The 17,019-nt window shown below is 38.4% G+C and overlaps 2 protein-coding genes across 2 annotated transcripts; both read right to left on the bottom strand.

Moving 5' to 3' along the window:
* Positions 1–5,073: 5,073 nt before the first annotated feature.
* On the bottom strand, positions 5,074–6,314 carry sst6.1 (somatostatin family member 6.1). Its single transcript, XM_042492619.2, has 2 exons — positions 6,004–6,314; positions 5,074–5,591 (listed from the first exon to the last, which is right to left on the bottom strand). The coding sequence occupies exons 1-2, from the start codon at positions 6,106–6,108 to the stop codon at positions 5,364–5,366; spliced, it is 333 nt and encodes a 110-aa protein (XP_042348553.1). The 5' UTR covers positions 6,109–6,314; the 3' UTR covers positions 5,074–5,363.
* A 5,817-nt stretch (positions 6,315–12,131) lies between these two features.
* srm (spermidine synthase) lies at positions 12,132–15,210 on the bottom strand. Its single transcript, XM_042491847.2, has 8 exons — positions 14,994–15,210; positions 14,439–14,559; positions 14,229–14,321; positions 13,956–14,109; positions 13,788–13,871; positions 13,366–13,511; positions 13,072–13,194; positions 12,132–12,966 (listed from the first exon to the last, which is right to left on the bottom strand). The coding sequence occupies exons 1-8, from the start codon at positions 15,122–15,124 to the stop codon at positions 12,949–12,951; spliced, it is 870 nt and encodes a 289-aa protein (XP_042347781.1). The 5' UTR covers positions 15,125–15,210; the 3' UTR covers positions 12,132–12,948.
* Between the last annotated feature and the right edge of the window lie 1,809 nt (positions 15,211–17,019).

Genomic DNA, 17,019 nt, shown 5'->3' on the forward strand with positions numbered 1-17,019 from the left:
AAAAATGAAGATCTGACCATATAACATATAATAACATATAATCGATCTGAACATCTAATGGTATTATTAAATCAGTTCTGCTGTACAGCTCAGAATACTGGTGAGTAGTTGACAGTGGCATGATAAAGATAAATGCTTTTCACAATGGATGTCCCTACTTTTGGCCAGATAAGATTGCTAATGAGGACCTGTAGTACAAACACAAATTGTTGATATGCGGTGCTAAAAATTAAACATCGTGGCTTCAGCGTGTTTGACATTTACTCAGATCGGACCATGGGCTTTATTGCAAAACAGTTATCCTAACTGCTTGTTCTATCATAAGTTTCAAAGATAGGAAAACAAGAGGCAATTCCTAAAAGTCATGGCTGTGCTCTATCCTATCTCAGACCGCCTGTCTTAACTTAAGAAATTCTAGCTGTAACTGCAAATTTGATTCTTTCATCAGCACTCATCTTGTCATGCCTGTATCTTTATTAGAATACTGATAGGCTTCTTGAGATGGACAAGCCATAATATCAGCAGCTCTCACTTGCTACTCGCTATCATGAACAAAAAGAAGACCAGCGCCTAACTTCAGCACTTCAGAGTCCCCCCTTTAAAGGAAGTTTTCTTTTCAATTATTTATTTATTAATTAAAATGTATTCATTTATTCTGTATCATATTTTGGTGTTTACCGCCATTGCCATACTGATTTGACAACAGTGCTGCTAGCACTTTTGGCAGTTATCTTGAGTTTAGGACAGAGTCTGTACCACCAAACTTGGGAATCCTTAGCTTTGTATGGTTCTGTAAAACCTAAATTCCTATCCTAAAATAAGGGATTGTTTCTTGCACTTAGGCAACATGTTTCTGTAGAACCAAAAATCCCAAACTGAGATAAGACAGGATTTGAGACACAGGAAGTTTCTGTAATGAGGTCCCAAGACAGCATTCTTAAAGCACCCCTAAGATGGACTCCCCCTGGAAAGAGGAAACAAGGAAAGCCAAAAACAACCTGAAGGAGAACTGTGACCTCAGATCTCAATATGGTCAATCTAACTTAGAGCGAGGCACAACATACTGCACACAATAGGACCAGATGGAAGGACATAGTCACAGCGTTATGTTGTCCACAGAATGAAGAGGATTACATAAGAAAGTACTCACTTGTATCGGACCATAGTCCCCTGGAGATATGGTTATGTAAATTTGTGTGTCGTCTGCATAATTATGGTACCATATTTGATTGTTTTCCACAAACATCAATATACATCAACTGCAGTGACCTGAGAGTGTGAACTATTTTCACTTCAAAAGATCAGTCCAGTCCCTTTTATGTAAACGTTGGTTTTAGCATAATGTAACTCTTTGTTGACAGTTGTTGTATAGGACACAACCCTTTCTTTCAGTAAGCGGTTGTCACACAACCTGCCTGTTCACACCTTTCCTCAGAAGCATTAGCCAAGCACCGGGTGTTAATTTGGCTTGTCTTGACCGAATGAGGGCAGTTTTAGGGAACCGTTTGATGCTAACCGTTTCTAAATCCTCACAAGGGGGGATGAAAATGAGTTGTGACACATGTGTGAAACACTGAGAGAAACATAGTGGCCATGAAGCATTCATTGAGGCTGACATAGCTCACAAAGCTGATGATCAAGTGTAGCATTTGTGTAGGTAGCATTCTTGTAAAAAAATAAATAGGTGATAATTCTGCGGGGGTTAATCTCTACAACTGACCCCTTTCATAATACACAGGAATTTGACGACATGTTAATATGAAAAAAATAAATTATTGGAATATTTTCCAATATCTTTACTAGGTGCTCACCATTGCTTTTGAAATACTTTGATAATTGTGTATATTTACATTTATGTCGTTCATCATGAATTAGGCTTATTATTTTTACACTGAGGGAGATAATAATCATGAGCAACACTTTATGATGTACCATCACCCAAACGGTACACCACGTATAGTCACATCCTATAGAGTTTAAAACTATTCTCTGCATTTATGTACCCACGGTGGGTTTACTTTGAAATAGTTTTTTTTCTGCTATGAGGGCACCAACAAAACCATAGTCTTTGTTATTTTTAAACACCGGCACATATGAAGTCACATTTAAATTTGAATTACACAGTTAGGCCTGAGCACTCCTTTCCCTCCTCCTTCAGATCAAAAGGAAAGCCAATAAAATGCTCTGCTTGCAGGCATCGGCTTTGATGTTGTTCCTCTGTGTGCTCATTTGAGCCCAAGGGCATAAAGTCAGAAGTGGACAGCACCTCTTCTGACATCAAATTGTTCTGTGTTTAGAATCTGAACTCCAGACATACCGATTGGTATCAGATGCTGCTTTCTCAGGAGTAGTCATCTTTTTGTGCTTGACATTGCTCTCCATTTTCTAAAATGATTGATTCTTTTGTTCTTACACAGTCTAGTTATTCTCCCACAAGCTGCAAACCTGAATATGTGTCATTTTGATTTGCTGCTTTTTACTGCGCATAAGAATGAAAGATGCAGCGTGATGAACTGTAATCAGTAAGCCCACAGTCTTTGTCTATTCATCGTCAAAGGGAGCGATGGAGCAGAGTTCCCTGCTGTTGCGAGGAACCATGTAATTACATTGCTTTGAAATTTGCGAAACTGTAACTCACCATCAAGAGGTGTTTTCAGGAGATGATGCAGCCTTGTTCAATAAAGAAAGGGGATGGATTGTTCAGGGGCTTTTTTTCTCTAAATGTCTCAAACACGCACACAACGTCAATAAAATGTCATCACCATGGCCTTTAGTGTTCCACCTGTAGTTGAGTCAGTACTGTGATCTTATATTAGCTTGTGTCTTGTGAAACAAGCACATTTATTAGCCATTATCCCCTATTCATCCAGTTCAGGAAGATGATGAGACAGAAGAGAAAAGTGTACAGGGCAAAAGTGTCAGGAACCTACCCTGAGCTTTGCCCGTCCTCTTTCTATGGATTCTGGTACATCATTGAAGGTTAATTAAAAATCCACACACTGCACTTTAGTATTTCATTTGCTGGTACACATCCGCTTAGCAAAGGGGATAAATTATTGCTCAGAGGAAACCTCAAACAGTACATTCACCAGGGAAACAATTTTAAAAATGTTGTTTTTGTAGAATGCAGAGGTGTGCAATCAAGTCCAAAATTTGATGATTTTAGTGTCGATTTGACAAAATCAAAAAAGATTAGCAATTTAAAAAGGAAATTACACCAATTACTGCTGACTTCAGCTTGGTTTGAGCCTTTTTACTAAAAACATTCCCCCAAGCACAAAGATGAAAAAGTAAGTTCCTTTCCCTTACTTTGCTGAGTCAACTAATATACTACCAATTATCAGCAGGTCAACACTTCATTCCCCAGATTATCCACTCCATTTGAAATAATTTGACAGCATCCAATAACATTGCAGGAGAACTATAAAAAACTGACATTATGTTACTGAGAACCAGTAGGAAAAAATGATAGCAATGATAATTTCATTAACATACAAAAAATGCAAAGGCTTTTTGCTCTGAGATCCCATCTTGATTTAAATCTGCATTGCCAGTTTTCCCCAATAATTCCACACACAGTTTAAACTGATCAACACTACAGGGCTATTTTACTGAAACCTACAACAACTGAGGCAAAAGAAATTTTACTTTTAATTTAAATTCTAAGAGCTGGTAAATGAGTTAGTGCACAAGAAAAAAGTGCCAGAGATTATGTGTGTGTGTAAATCACCTATATTATTTTAATTACGAATATATATTATTCAATACTGTACTGAAAGTGCTCTTATAATTGTTAGCCAATGCTGTTTTGTTTGTTTATTTTTGCTCGCTAATCAGCCATTTATTCACTACTCTAAAAAAATATATACTCATTTGAACTGGCTAAAACAGCAAGATGTTTGCATCTAATTTACCGCATGAAATCCATCAGTTCACTAATAGGGACTGTGGGCCCAGCTTGAAAGTCAATATTTGATTGTGGCCAGCACCCACTCCACTCCCTACCTCAGTAAGTGGTTAAAAGTGACACATATCACAATGGCCGTACATGCCAGAAGGGCTATGAGAGCGTGTGGTAATTGTAGTGTGACTGATTGAGGGCCGAGCCGCCAGTTGCCAGTGCGGGGTCTTGGTTGCAGCAAGAATCGAAAGCTGGGTTGTTAGGGTCACACGGGTAACACTTCGTTATCTCAGCATGCAACTACAGCCTTGTCTGCGCTTTCATTGAAGTCAGATTCATATCAACACCACGTAGCTTTTTTCATGCTCATTTTTTCCACTGTTTTATTGTACAACAGGTTTCTACCTTTCAGTGCACTTTAACTGCTGCTGCTACTGAAAACACTGAGTGAATACGGGGGAAGCTTCCGATTTATTCACTGACGTAATTAACAACCTGTGATAAGTCACTGAAGCCTTTTGCTAGACTTGTGACTAGGAATTTATAAGGACCAAAGTCTGGCTAAGAATTAAACATGTGCAAACACATGTACATTACACCTTCACAATGCAGACTCTCACCACCAAGCATGTAGCCTTTATCTATAAAGCATTAAGGCAAAACGTAATTATTATGGTTTAATTTTGTAATTGTACACTTTAATTTAGAAATCAGTAATGGGCTTTTTATTTAAGGATCTAATTGTGGCACTTTTGTTCTAAATTTTGATTCTAAATTGAAATATTAAATGTTTTCTTGTGCAGTATGTCTTTCCCTGGAAGATTTTCTTTGCCTATAAACTAGAGATAGTTGTAAAGCAAAAAGTACAAAGCATAATGAGTAAGATACCCACATTATGAACTGCGCTCTGTTGCCTCTGAAGAGCAGCGCTGAGAAAAGAGAGAACTCTGATTGAAGAAGGTGAAAATTGTCTTGTCAGTGTGCCATTTACAACTGCAACTTATTTTTTTGTGGATAGAAAAAAGCATACCCTTTCCACAATTTTTGTGAAGTAAATAATTTCTCCATCAATAAAAATACAGCCATCATTTTTGCATGAAAACCTACTTTGCATTTATGTTGTTGAAGCAGTCGGAAAATGTGACAGTTTCTTTCTTTCCTCTTTTTTCGGACCAATTTACAAAAGCAATTAATTCCCTTCTCAAATGTTATATCCATGCTTTATTGTTGACCCTGAAAGAAACGGCTACATACATAAATACATACATTGTATACATAAATAGATACATAAATAATTAATATTCAAACAGACACACTGTGTCAGTGAAGTCCATAGATGCTGCATGTCTGACAGGTGTAGATGATTTTATGTACAGCTCAGATCTACTACAGTTCATGTGGAGCTGGCAGGGAAGGAGTATAGTAGGCAGGCAGAGCCGGGCTTTTTTTTTTTGGGGCACTGTTAGCACGAGGTGAAAGTTTTCCAGAAGAAGTTTTTACAGGGGGCTTTACGGTCGCGCTGAGGCAGTGATAGCCTGTTGTAGACAGCCCTCTCCTCCAGACGAGACTCAAGCGGCTCCTCGAGGTCCACAGGTGCCGCTTCTCCCGGCAGCATGTTGGTGTCCAGAGCTCCATCCAACAAGCCAGACACCAGCTTCAGGATCAGCTCCTTGCGCTCTTTACTCAGCTCCTGAAAAAAAAAAATCAGATACATTTGTTATTATAAAACATATTATAAAACTAGATAAAGGAAAGTGTGAAAATTCAACATCTTACATCTATATTACAGCTATTTTACTAGGAAGCTATTACTTATTTTTTTTACTTTTCACATTTAACCAAGTATAAATTAACAGGATGAATTAAAGACTGTGCTATCTTTACATTGAAAATGATCTAAAAATGCAAATTAGAAATACCACAACCTTTTAGTTTTTGTTTATTTCACAATCAATACTGATTTTAAAGTAATTCTTTAAAAAGCAAAAGCAAATTATTTAAACATGTTTCCTACAAGCAATGGGCATATCTATTGATTGTGAAATTAAAAAATAAAATAAAATTTCACATGAAACACACATGAGAAATAAAAATCTCCTCACCCTGTTCACATGGATGGAGCTCCTATCCTCCACAGGAAGCACGGCGGCTGCTCTAACGCTGAACAGGACCCCCATGAGAGCTGCTAACACCACCAAGAGCTGCATGCTGTGACAGAAGTGCAGGTGACGAACCAGAGCGACAGTCACAGGAGCAGGAGGCTCACAGAGATAGTGTGTGAGTGTTTGAGAGAGAAAGGGAGTCTGAGCGGCTCCGAGATCCAGAGGACAGTGGTGCAGAAAGTGCAGTGCAGTTGGTGGCAGCTGGTCACAAGATCTGGAAACCACTGATGTTTCTTCTGCTCTACCTCCAAAGTCCCTCACTCTTTTATACGCCTCTACCCCTGTCTGCCACTGACGTACAGGGTGGTGGGTGTATGACGGAGGGTGTGTGTGTGAGTGTGTTTCGGGGGGGGGGTGTGTGTGTATGTGAGCGTGGAAGAGGAGGGCAGATGAAGGGTTCAGGACAGAACAAATGGAACCGCTGAACACTTAACCTTTTTGACAAATTGGGAACATCTGCAGAGGGCGATGACGTCACTGCGCTGAAACTGGGTTTTGACATCAACATGTGATTAATGTATTGGCAGTTATGAGAGACAATCTCAAACAAGACCTCTTTACGCAGGTGCATGAACATTTCCACAACTCATCAACTGTGTGATGTACTCTGACTGTCCTTAACACTCAAAGATGAAATGGTCACATCTCCCTGCAGCAGTGATCAAAATAAGCTTAAGAAATCCAAACTGACCATAAGATGACTTATTATCTACACATCCTGGTGTTTGATGCTGTATTTCTGTCAACATCTGATTGCTGTCACAGTGCTTCTCATGTGCCTCTCTGACACCTGCAGATTGCAATTGAGCGGTCTGACACTCTCCATGACTCGAGGAAGTGCCTTTGAGAAATGCACATCACCAATCCAGTGGAGTAAACAGTTGTAACAAGAAAAGAAAGCAATTATTCTTCAGCAATTCAGTGCTAGATGTACAGTGGATTTGTTGACTTTGGTCTATATTACTTTGGACAGTTTTGGGGATTCAATTTTATTGAATTTAATTTAAATTAAATACAAAATAACAGCCTTTTGTTCAACTAATATGCTTTTTGCAAGTCTGGGAGAAAAAAAAAATCAAATTAAAAACCATCAAATAAAAACTGTAGGCTACCTGAACTACAAGAAGGTCATCTTAAAGAGGCAGTTCACCTTAAAAGCAAGACTACATGTTCCCTCTTACTGGTATTGTTATTTCTCAATCTAGATTGTTTTGTTGTGAGTTGCAGAGTGTTGGAGATATTGACCTTAGTGATGTCTGCATTCTCTCCAATATGGAGGTAGATGGCACTCAGCTTGTGGTGCTTAAAGTGGCAATATTTTTTTTTTTTTTTTTAAAGCAGTTTCATTTATGAGCTATTTTCTTTTTACTGAATTACACCCGCCAACAGGTTCACTGCACAGAAAGAAGTGTGCACATACTCATGGATGAGAAGCTCATTCCTGAGACAAAAATGGCTCAACTGACAATTATGACACCACCCAGATGATCAGCACTGATTCCACACTGTGCGGCCCATAGAGCAGGCACACTAGAGACTTCCGGGGGGTAACATGATTCAATCGTGCAGCTCCTCTAGATTTTCCAAATGTTATTGGATTAGATGGATTAAATCCTGACAGGGAAACCAGTTACATCAGAGGGGTTGGGGGGAAGTCTTTATGGGTTGCAGGTCATCATGTGATAGTGTAATTACACTGTTTGGCCTCTATGAAAATTGGCTGCAAAACCCGGCACACTTCCTGGGGCCCTGTGTGATATGGCTGGTGGGTGTAACTTGGTAAAGAGAAAAAAGTTCCTTCATGAAACTTCTCACAAGGTCTGTGGATTATTATATATAATATTAAGTTTTTCAAGTATATTTTTTGGTGCTTTGAGTCCCACAAGCTGAGTGCTGTCTAGTTCCATCATATTCAAAAGTAGTCAGCCGATAACTCTGACACGCAGCAACACGCACCAAAATAATCTAGGCTGATAAATAGCACTACAGGCAAGAGGGAAAATATCTATTTTTGTGTTTGGGGTGAACTGTCACTTTAATGTCTGAACTTGCATTCTGTTGGTGGCAACAATGACTGTGCGAGTACAATATAATGTTTTATAGGCTGTAGCTGCAGCTCAATTAAATTCATTCTATAGACTAAGCTGTTTGGATTAAATTTGTGGAAAATGGTTTCCGGCTTCCAATGCACATTTAAAATTAGTAAATTAACTTTTTTCTCAGCCAAGTCTTTCCAGCACAATATTCTTTGGAGGTTTGCCCTAGGAAGTATACAATATATGTATAGTGTTTGCTTGTCTTTATGTAGCAACTAATTATTGGGATGCATTGTCTGATATGGAGGTTATACAAAAACACAGTATGTCTCAGCTAATAAAAAACACTCATTTATTTCTTATCTATAAAATCTCGGTCAGTGTGTGCAGCTCAAAAAAGTCCTTAAATGTAGTTCACACTTTAGGAAAAAAAAGATTAGTGTGAAGGACTCCTATGTTACTGCAAAATCAAATAACACTGCTGCATGAGGTAAACTTTTCAACAAAACTGATTATGGAGAGTTGATTACAGTATAAAACATATTTACTTGTGTGTAAGGAATCGTTTAGAGTGTTTGAGTTGCTGTTTACTGTTTACTGTTGTGACCTGTATGGATGGTGCTACCGGCAGGGAACATACAGTACTTATATTCCAGCTTGCCTTATTTGATATGTTTAAATGGATTTGTCTTGCTTTCAAAACAGTGTTTGAGGTATTTTCTTCATACACTGCTGATCTTAAGAAGGCCCGGAGCCAATCCAAAGATTAGCTGACTGTTGAAACGGATATTGGTGATTCAGTGTGTTTGAAGAATCTACAACAACTGGGTTCCCTATAAGTATCTGCAGTCCAGCCTGAAGCTTGAAGACTTCAAACAGTGGAAAAACGTCAGCATGACGACAGGTCTGGGTGCTCCCAGATCTTATTAATGTTCATGGAAGTTTCCATTTTCACTACATCTGCTTCAAGTATGACTTCCAGCAACACCTCAACAGCTCTCTGAAAGGGATCACAAAGGAACAATGACTCAAAGATCATCTGAGGATTATGTGTTGAGAGTTATCTGTTGCACAGGTAAATCTGGATGTGTCTGGCACTGGAAACTCCTAAATTTGACTTACATAAGGATTTAATAGAAAAGTGATACATTGTCTTCAAAGTTCTTACTGCAGTACAGATATTATCATTAAAACACAGAAACACCTCTTTAAATATTTATGGGAATTCCTTCAATGGCACAATGGATATATGTTTCATTTGCTATTTTACAGTATATAAACACTCATGAGCAAAAACAATCTGGCATACAGCCACGGCAGTATGGTAATAAAGTACTGCACTGTCGCAGGCTGGTCACATTTTAACAGAAAACCAGTGAAGGCTGAGGTCTTACACAACAGTCACTAGTGGTGATGCAACTGAGGGCAACAGTGTCACTTCATATTGCAAAACACTGACCGATCTGCACAATTTAATGAAAACAAGGGGCTTTTCATTCAAATTCAAGGAAAACCTAGAATACAAAGTTACATTTTCAAAATATGCACTGGGTGAAATTGAACATTGTCACTTATATGCATACCTTCATACATCTACAATGTGAGACGACAGCAGCCTACACATAACAAATTAAATGATGCCATCTTGTGCCACACTGCTGAAACTGCACCTGGACCTCACTGCAGCTCTGTTCATACCAGCACCTGCAACATGTTTAGGGTCAAATAGTTTGCACTGAAGAGCAGCTTAAACACGTCACTCATTAACCTGCATGTGCTGGGAAAGAGATGCTGCAATTGGTAAAGATTAGCTAAAAAATAGTCTTAGTAGATAGAGACCTTGAACAGATTATGAATTCCTAACTTTTTCCACTGTATTTAGGAGGTGGTGGTGCACTCACTATGTAAGGAATGACGCTCCAAAGTTAGGTTAAATTGTGGCAAGGGCACTACAGTTTTCAAAGGGGTCCTTTGAACTCTCACCTTAAGATATCTGGATGAAAATGAGTTTTCTGTACCGCAAGTGTCCCATAAACTTCAGAAGCCTTGTTCCCAGTAAATGTTTTGTTCCATAAAATTAATGTATTCCCTAAAATTAAAGCTTTATATTTGAGGTGTTTTGGTCTTTTAAGGACAAAGGACAACCAGTATATGTGAAGAACAATGAATTGCCTAACACATGTATATACTACAGCTGAGTCGAACACTTGAAAGAAACAAGCACAGTAGAGCATATTAAAGATAATGGGACTCATGCAGCAACATTCTCTTAAATTTCTTTTATAGTTTCTCTTCCCAGAATATTAAGAGAAAAGATAAGAGCAGTTGCCACCAGATGCACCAAATGCTCTTTAACTCCCAAATCTGCTCTCACCCAGGTGTGCGCAATGATGAATCCCGCTTGATCGTAAGTCACCTATTTGCATAGGTAACACCCCCTTAACACTATATGAAGGCAGGTTTTGTGCTGTGTGCAACGACTCTGGCCATGGCCAAGACTGGAGACATGATGCCAGAAAATGTTGCAAGAAGAACTTCTGCTGAGTGAAATTGATGTAGGCCTACTGTTTAATACACTTAAACAAATTAAATGTGATTTCAAGGAAGTACAGTGAAGTGTTAAAAGAAAAAGTACACATGCAAATTTAATAAATTAAAATAGTTAAAATGATTTTTTTAAAAAAGGCAGCACGTCCTCATACATAGGGTACATATGACAAGCTGGAACTATGAAATGTTTTTTGCATGAAAAATGACTTACATGATGAAAGTGTCGTTTCTTAAGTAGCAATGATGTGTAGTTGATGAAGGAACCGCCGCTGACACCGACTTGGTTGCATAAGAATTAATTTATTACAACAAAGTTCAGCATCCACCAGGCACCATGGTCTGCCTGGGAGAAGATTCGGGACCAATGTGAATCTCTCTCTTACAACTCATGCATATCTTCTTATATAGGTACAAGCATCTATACATTCATCAGTAAACATTCCTCACCTATTGTATTTTAATCACAAAAATAACTCCCAAGGGCCACAGTCCATGTCATGTAAGCCTAGCATCAATATTTTACTCATCTGACTCCGAGACCTAATCATTCCTAGACCTCTGACCTCAAGGTAAACAAACAGAGCATAATACACCTCAAAAGAAATAGTTGCAAATTAATTTTCTAATTAATTGGTTAATTGTTTCAGCTGCACTTGCATATTTTCATATTGGTTTGTGCGTAAAAATCTTAATTTGTAAAGTAGTTATCAAATAATAGTAGTGTGGTTAAAATTACAGTATTTCCCTCTGAAGTGTAGTGGAGGAGAAGAAAGTGGCATGAGGTTAAAATACTCAAGTGACGTAAAAGTAACCTCAGATTTGTAGCAAAGTACAGTACTTGAGTAAATAAACTTAATCAAATACTATCACCGCTCAGCAGAGGGACGCACAGTAGCTGAAATTATAGTAACTGGGATCAATGCACCAAATGTAGTATCACCTTACCACTGAAATGTAATAATCCAGTCATTATAAATCCTCTAAAATGTCAACTGAACTTTTTCCTTATGTTGGACAACAATCTGTGGACTGTGAGGGCAAGTTTTTCTCTTATCTTGGCAAGAGTGTTCTCAACCACTAGTAAAATTTTCTTTTGTCTAAGATAAAAGCAAGACTAAGAAAACATTGGCAAATCCCAAAAATCAATGGATGCTAACAAAATTAAAAAAAAAAAAATCCTGGATACGACCAAAATTAAGAGAACATTTGTTCGTATATTGTTTCTTGCATGCGGCCCATTATATCAGTGGCTAAAAGGCACTGTGCATGAACTGTTTTATGTTACCAATTTATTACAGGTTTTATAAAAATCACAAATTCATTGCTCAGATATGATGTATTTCTCAACAGATTCATTGAGGATTTACAACAGTTAGTAAATAGTGTTTGATCATGTAACGACTCAGCATACAGGCTTACTACAGCACTATCCTAAATACCCAACACTGCAAGTTAGAATGAACACATCCTGACGCATTCTGGTTCAGTGGCATATTGTATTTAATTTTTGCTTAATTTGCATTTCAACACCGTAATATTAAAGATTTCTTCACAAATTGATGATCAAAGCTGAGCAAATTTAATTCATCTGAAGTTGGTGATATTTTAAAGGGACAATTTTCGGAACTATTAACACTTGAGTATTTTTCTAGGCCACTATGTGCCTGGTACACTTCGATAGATACAGAACAAGTCTTCTTTTTTTAAACAACAAACAAATGATTTCAGGCACTATAGGGTTCATGTGTAGAGGACACATTAATATTCTGAATTTACAGTCATGATACATGGCGTTTGTTTTTCCTATGAGTACAAACTGATATTAAACATTACAAATAAAAGTACAGCAATACATTACACGTACATACTCTATGCGGTATGCAATGTATTACATGACATGTAGATGCAGTGAATCCGATAGACAGTACACAGTATCAGAGTGAGGTCCGATTTGACGACAGTGTCCTCCCCACTCAGCCCAGACCACTAAGTTCCTGCACAAAATTCTGATAAGACGATTACAGTAAAAATGAAAAATCAAATACATCAGTAAAATAAATAAACACCAAGAGTGTGTAAGACTGGAAGGAACTTGGAACAAACTAACACTTTTACTGTAAAACTCAGCAAGTTCCCACCCACTGATCATTAGGTACCCCCACCCATAAAATCTTTAGGAGGCTCCTCTCTTCAGTGGTGCTAAACTGTGTTGAGGAGGTGAAGAAACTGTAGAACAAGGTTTTTTATCTGCGATCTGAGGGCCAGGTAGAGGATGAACATGCTGGTCTGTTGTTGCTGGTCATGCTTCGCTGAGTACCTGTCAATGGTCGAGAATACAATGAGTGAAACGTAGCAAAAACATGGGAACCGTTTTGAATTGTGATCAAACTAAATATGAAAAAGGATTTTTATCAACATTTACCTTTTTTGCAAACTCAGGCAGGACGAATGATGCTCTGTGAATTTCAGGGTTGTAATATTTAAGGTTCATACTTTCCATGTCTTCCTTTGACAGTGTTCTCATTGGCTCCATGAAATTTGTTTCCTAAAGAAAAAGTGAAAAGGCACTTTAGTCATTTGAGGGACATCTTTAATCACTAAGAAAACAGCACAGAAGTTTCTGCGCTACAACAATAAGCCAGTGGCATTTATAGGCGATACTGACAACAATCAGGTGTGCGGTGGATGGCAAATTGAGAATGACAAGCACACTTACAGGGTTTTTACTGCAGAGCATGAATCCAATTTGGCCACTGGGATAAGTTGGGATGGTGCTGTAGGCATAGTCCACCACAGGGAATAGGGTCTTGCAGAAGGTTCGCATCTCCTTTATCAGCTCCAAATGGAGCCACTGACACTCGCCTGTGAAAGTGAGACAAGCGCAGAAGGAAGGGCATGTTAATCTCTTGTCTGCTCTTTTTTTTTGGTCACTGTTCCATCTTGAAGTTGGGGGGAGATAAGACTGTGTCAATGGGAAAATAACAGCTTCAGGGGAGTTATAATAACCAGTCTTTCTGGTAAGCTTGAAAAGGGGATGCAAACTGTAACTCAGTTACACAGTTACTTCTAATCAAGTGACATCCTTACTCCAGCCTTTCTCCAGCTTTAACACAAAACTGTAGTGCAATATAAAGTTACCCTGGGAACAAAGAATTCCACCGTTCCTCAATGCTGCCTTCATCAGCTGATAGTAAGACTCCTTGAACAAACTCTCGGCAGGTCCTAAAACAAAAAGCAGACGTCAGAATTGCGTTCTATAGCAGTTGGCGAAGAAGGATGTTACAACATTTGAAAAGTGGCAATTACCAACGGGGTCTGAGGAATCGGTTATAATGATGTCAAAGGCATCCTGGTTTTTCTTCATGAATTCAAAACCATCTCCGATATGGAGGATGAGTTTAGGACTGTAAAACCCTTTGGCCATCCCTGGGAGGTACTTCTTTGATGCATTAATGACATCCTACAGAGCAGACATCACACACGGATATGAGCAGGAATCACTCACGTAATGGAATAAGCAGTAATCAGCACAGCTCTGTAGAGATGAGCAGGTATTCTTGTCAGTGTTGTTGCTCTCACCTCATCTATCTCACAAAGGACCACCGACTCCACCAGGGGATTCTTCACCACTTCCCTCAGCACACCGCCATCTCCGCCGCCAATAATCAGCACCTTTAAAACAAAAAAAGGAAACAGGCCATTCAATATGACAGGAAACATGAATCATCCTGAGTGAAGCTAGTTACACAGCAGATTCATTCATTTCCCAATAATAAGTGTGAGCAATACCTTTTTGGGGTTGGGGTGGCTGAGCAGTGGGAGGTTGGCGATCATCTCTTGATAGGCAAACTCATCTCTCTCTGTGCACTGGATCACTCCATCCAGCACCAGCACATTCCCATAGGTCTTACTGAAAAGTGACAATACAGCATGAGGCACATTTGAAACCTGAAGCTACACAAACAGAATAAATGCATAATTTGAGCAGGCTAAAACAGATGTTTGACGTTAACACACGACCCCTGACACTGCCAAAAAGACAAATAATTGACGGTTATTACTGCGACCGTCGTTAAATTGTCGTTTCTCTCCTCAGTTATCCTTACCAACGTTAACACATTTGTTAACTAACAGTTAACTCGCTACCCTAGCTTAGCTTGTTCGTTTGAGAGCTAAAATGTATTTCGGGACAAAAGTAGCAAATCACAGGTAAGCTAGTGTTAACGTGACCAGCTGGAAAAACTTCTCAAAACCCCACGAGCTTCAGGTTGCTCATTCATTGCTAGTAAGTTACACGCTAACAGCTAGCATCGTTAGCCAAGTTTTGCAGCTAAGAGAACTCACCTCTTGAAAACCATAACATCTTGAAATTTGGATTTCTTGTTGTAGAGGACCTCTTCCACCTGGAGGCTCATCGCTTGCCCCGGCCATAGTGTGCATGATTCCGTAAACCATCCATCCTTGATGAGCTCCATGACAGCTTCCCACTGCTACAAATAACACTAACGTGTTTGCAAGTGTGGCAATGTGAGTGAGTGGCACTTAGCCGATGTCTGACAGCTAAACTTGATGCCTCATAATATAGCGAATGGGATGCTGCTGACGTCAATGACTTGCTGCGATGCGAGCCAATGGAGTGGCAGGGTAAACCGGTTCGTGTATAGTTTGTTTGACTTTACACCGTTAGCACCGCCCATGGCACCGCCCTGTAGCAGCAGCCGAGCACACGTGAAGCTACACCAACGTAGCGTTCTACTGCGCGTGCCACGAATCATGGAGGGGGGGACATATGTTTATTTTATTTAATTTTAAAGTAAGTCACCATATACCGTACAATTATCAACATGACCTTATTTCATACACTCTACGACAGGTTACATAATCAAGGTTCCCACATGTTTTCATAGACAATATTACAAAACTTTTCCATGACTTTTCAAGGAATCTAAATGTCTTTTTTTCTTTTTCCTTTCCCCACTTGCCTGATATAAACTCTTCCCAACTAGCAATTTTTGGTTCTTAAAATGTTCTGAGAATGGTACAGTGCAACCAAAGCAATGTTTGAGTAACACTTTCAGTGGAAGGTTTTCTTTTAGTTTCCAAAACGTTTTTAAAAGTTAGGGTAATGTTCTCCATAAACATTAAAAAAAATGTTTTATTGTTAACACATCACATTATGTTACATTTTTATTAAAATAAAAAAAGGTCTGTAATCTCAATCCTCAATAACATGTTCTGACTGTTGCTTTTAAAATGTTTTTCCTTTGTTCTCATGTAACATTGTGGGAATGTTTTATAAAAGGACATTCTGTGATCTGGTACCTCTCAACATCACAAACATCCAGCAGGTAAAATTTGACATCTTAGTCAGCATTTAACCATATAGAAACATTATTTGAAATATAAACACCTTTAAAATGTTCATTAACCATTTGTTCAAAATGTTTGGGTTTTTTTTTAAATATTATTGCAACTTGAAGGTAAGGTTAGCCAGTGTTATGGAAACGTTCCCTGCTAGCTGGGTTTTCAAACATATTTTCAGCTGGCTGCCATACATGAAGCATGAGTCATAATGCTGATGGTGCTGTAATGGTCAACAAAATGTAACACAGCAACTTTACATCAAACAGAAAATGAGTTTGTGTATATATGAATAGAATAGTTAATAAAAAAAATACCCACTATACTGAAACATATTTAAGTCCCTTTCTCTCTCTCTTTTTGAATATATATATATATATATATATATATATATATATATATATATATATATATATATATATATATATATATATATATATGCTTTTTCTGAATTGGGTACTTCTACCTTCACATTTTCCTTGTATTTACTTTTACTTAAGTAACATCTTTAATGCAGTATTTCTACTCATAACAGGGTATTTTTACAATGTGGTATTAGCACAAGGTTTTAGCACCTTAATTTACAGTTTTGTTCTAAAATAAAAGTTAAAAGTTTGTTTAAGTATGTCTGTGTGTAAAGGGCTGGCCTGTGTGTAGACTTACTTTGAATAACAGAGAGCGTATATTCCATACCCTGAGGCCTCTGTCCTGAGGGTAAGGTAAACCAACTTGTGTTTTACTGAAGATAACATCTCAGTTGCGGTTGACTGTAACAGCAAAGACTATTCGCTCTTCATATAGTCACCGGTGTAAAATTAAGTGTTTCAAATCTCGTGCAAATCATGATCATTATTGGTGCAGGAGCCTTAGAAGCACTGTCAGCGTGCACATGACCTTGCGCTAGTTGTTGCTATTGCCGGGTTAAAATAGAGTCCCCACAGTTACCAGAGCAAGCCAACAACCAGAATGCCAGAGTCAAACTGACACAGTCAGATTGGTTTACTCAACA

Source organism: Plectropomus leopardus, chromosome 9 (assembly GCF_026936395.1).
Source record: "Plectropomus leopardus strain MGB_pleo_1.0 chromosome 9, ASM2693639v1, whole genome shotgun sequence".
Classification (NCBI taxonomy): domain Eukaryota; kingdom Metazoa; phylum Chordata; class Actinopteri; order Perciformes; family Serranidae; genus Plectropomus; species Plectropomus leopardus.

What these genes read in the sequence shown, in the direction of transcription:
- sst6.1 (XM_042492619.2), bottom strand. Translation starts at nt 6,108, where the DNA reads ATGCAGCTCTTGGTGGTGTTAGCAGCTCTCATGGGGGTCCTGTTCAGC. An exon ending in GCTCCATCCATGTGAACAGG is followed by an intron (nt 5,592 to 6,003) that starts GTGAGGAGATTT and finishes TTTTTTTTTCAG; the next exon opens with GAGCTGAGTAAAGAGCGCAA.
- srm (XM_042491847.2), bottom strand. Translation starts at nt 15,124, where the DNA reads ATGGAGCTCATCAAGGATGGATGGTTTACGGAATCATGCACACTATGG. An exon ending in GATGTTATGGTTTTCAAGAG is followed by an intron (nt 14,560 to 14,993) that starts GTGAGTTCTCTT and finishes GTCACTTTTCAG; the next exon opens with TAAGACCTATGGGAATGTGC. An exon ending in TCCTTTGTGAGATAGATGAG is followed by an intron (nt 14,110 to 14,228) that starts GTGAGAGCAACA and finishes TCTGCTCTGTAG; the next exon opens with GATGTCATTAATGCATCAAA.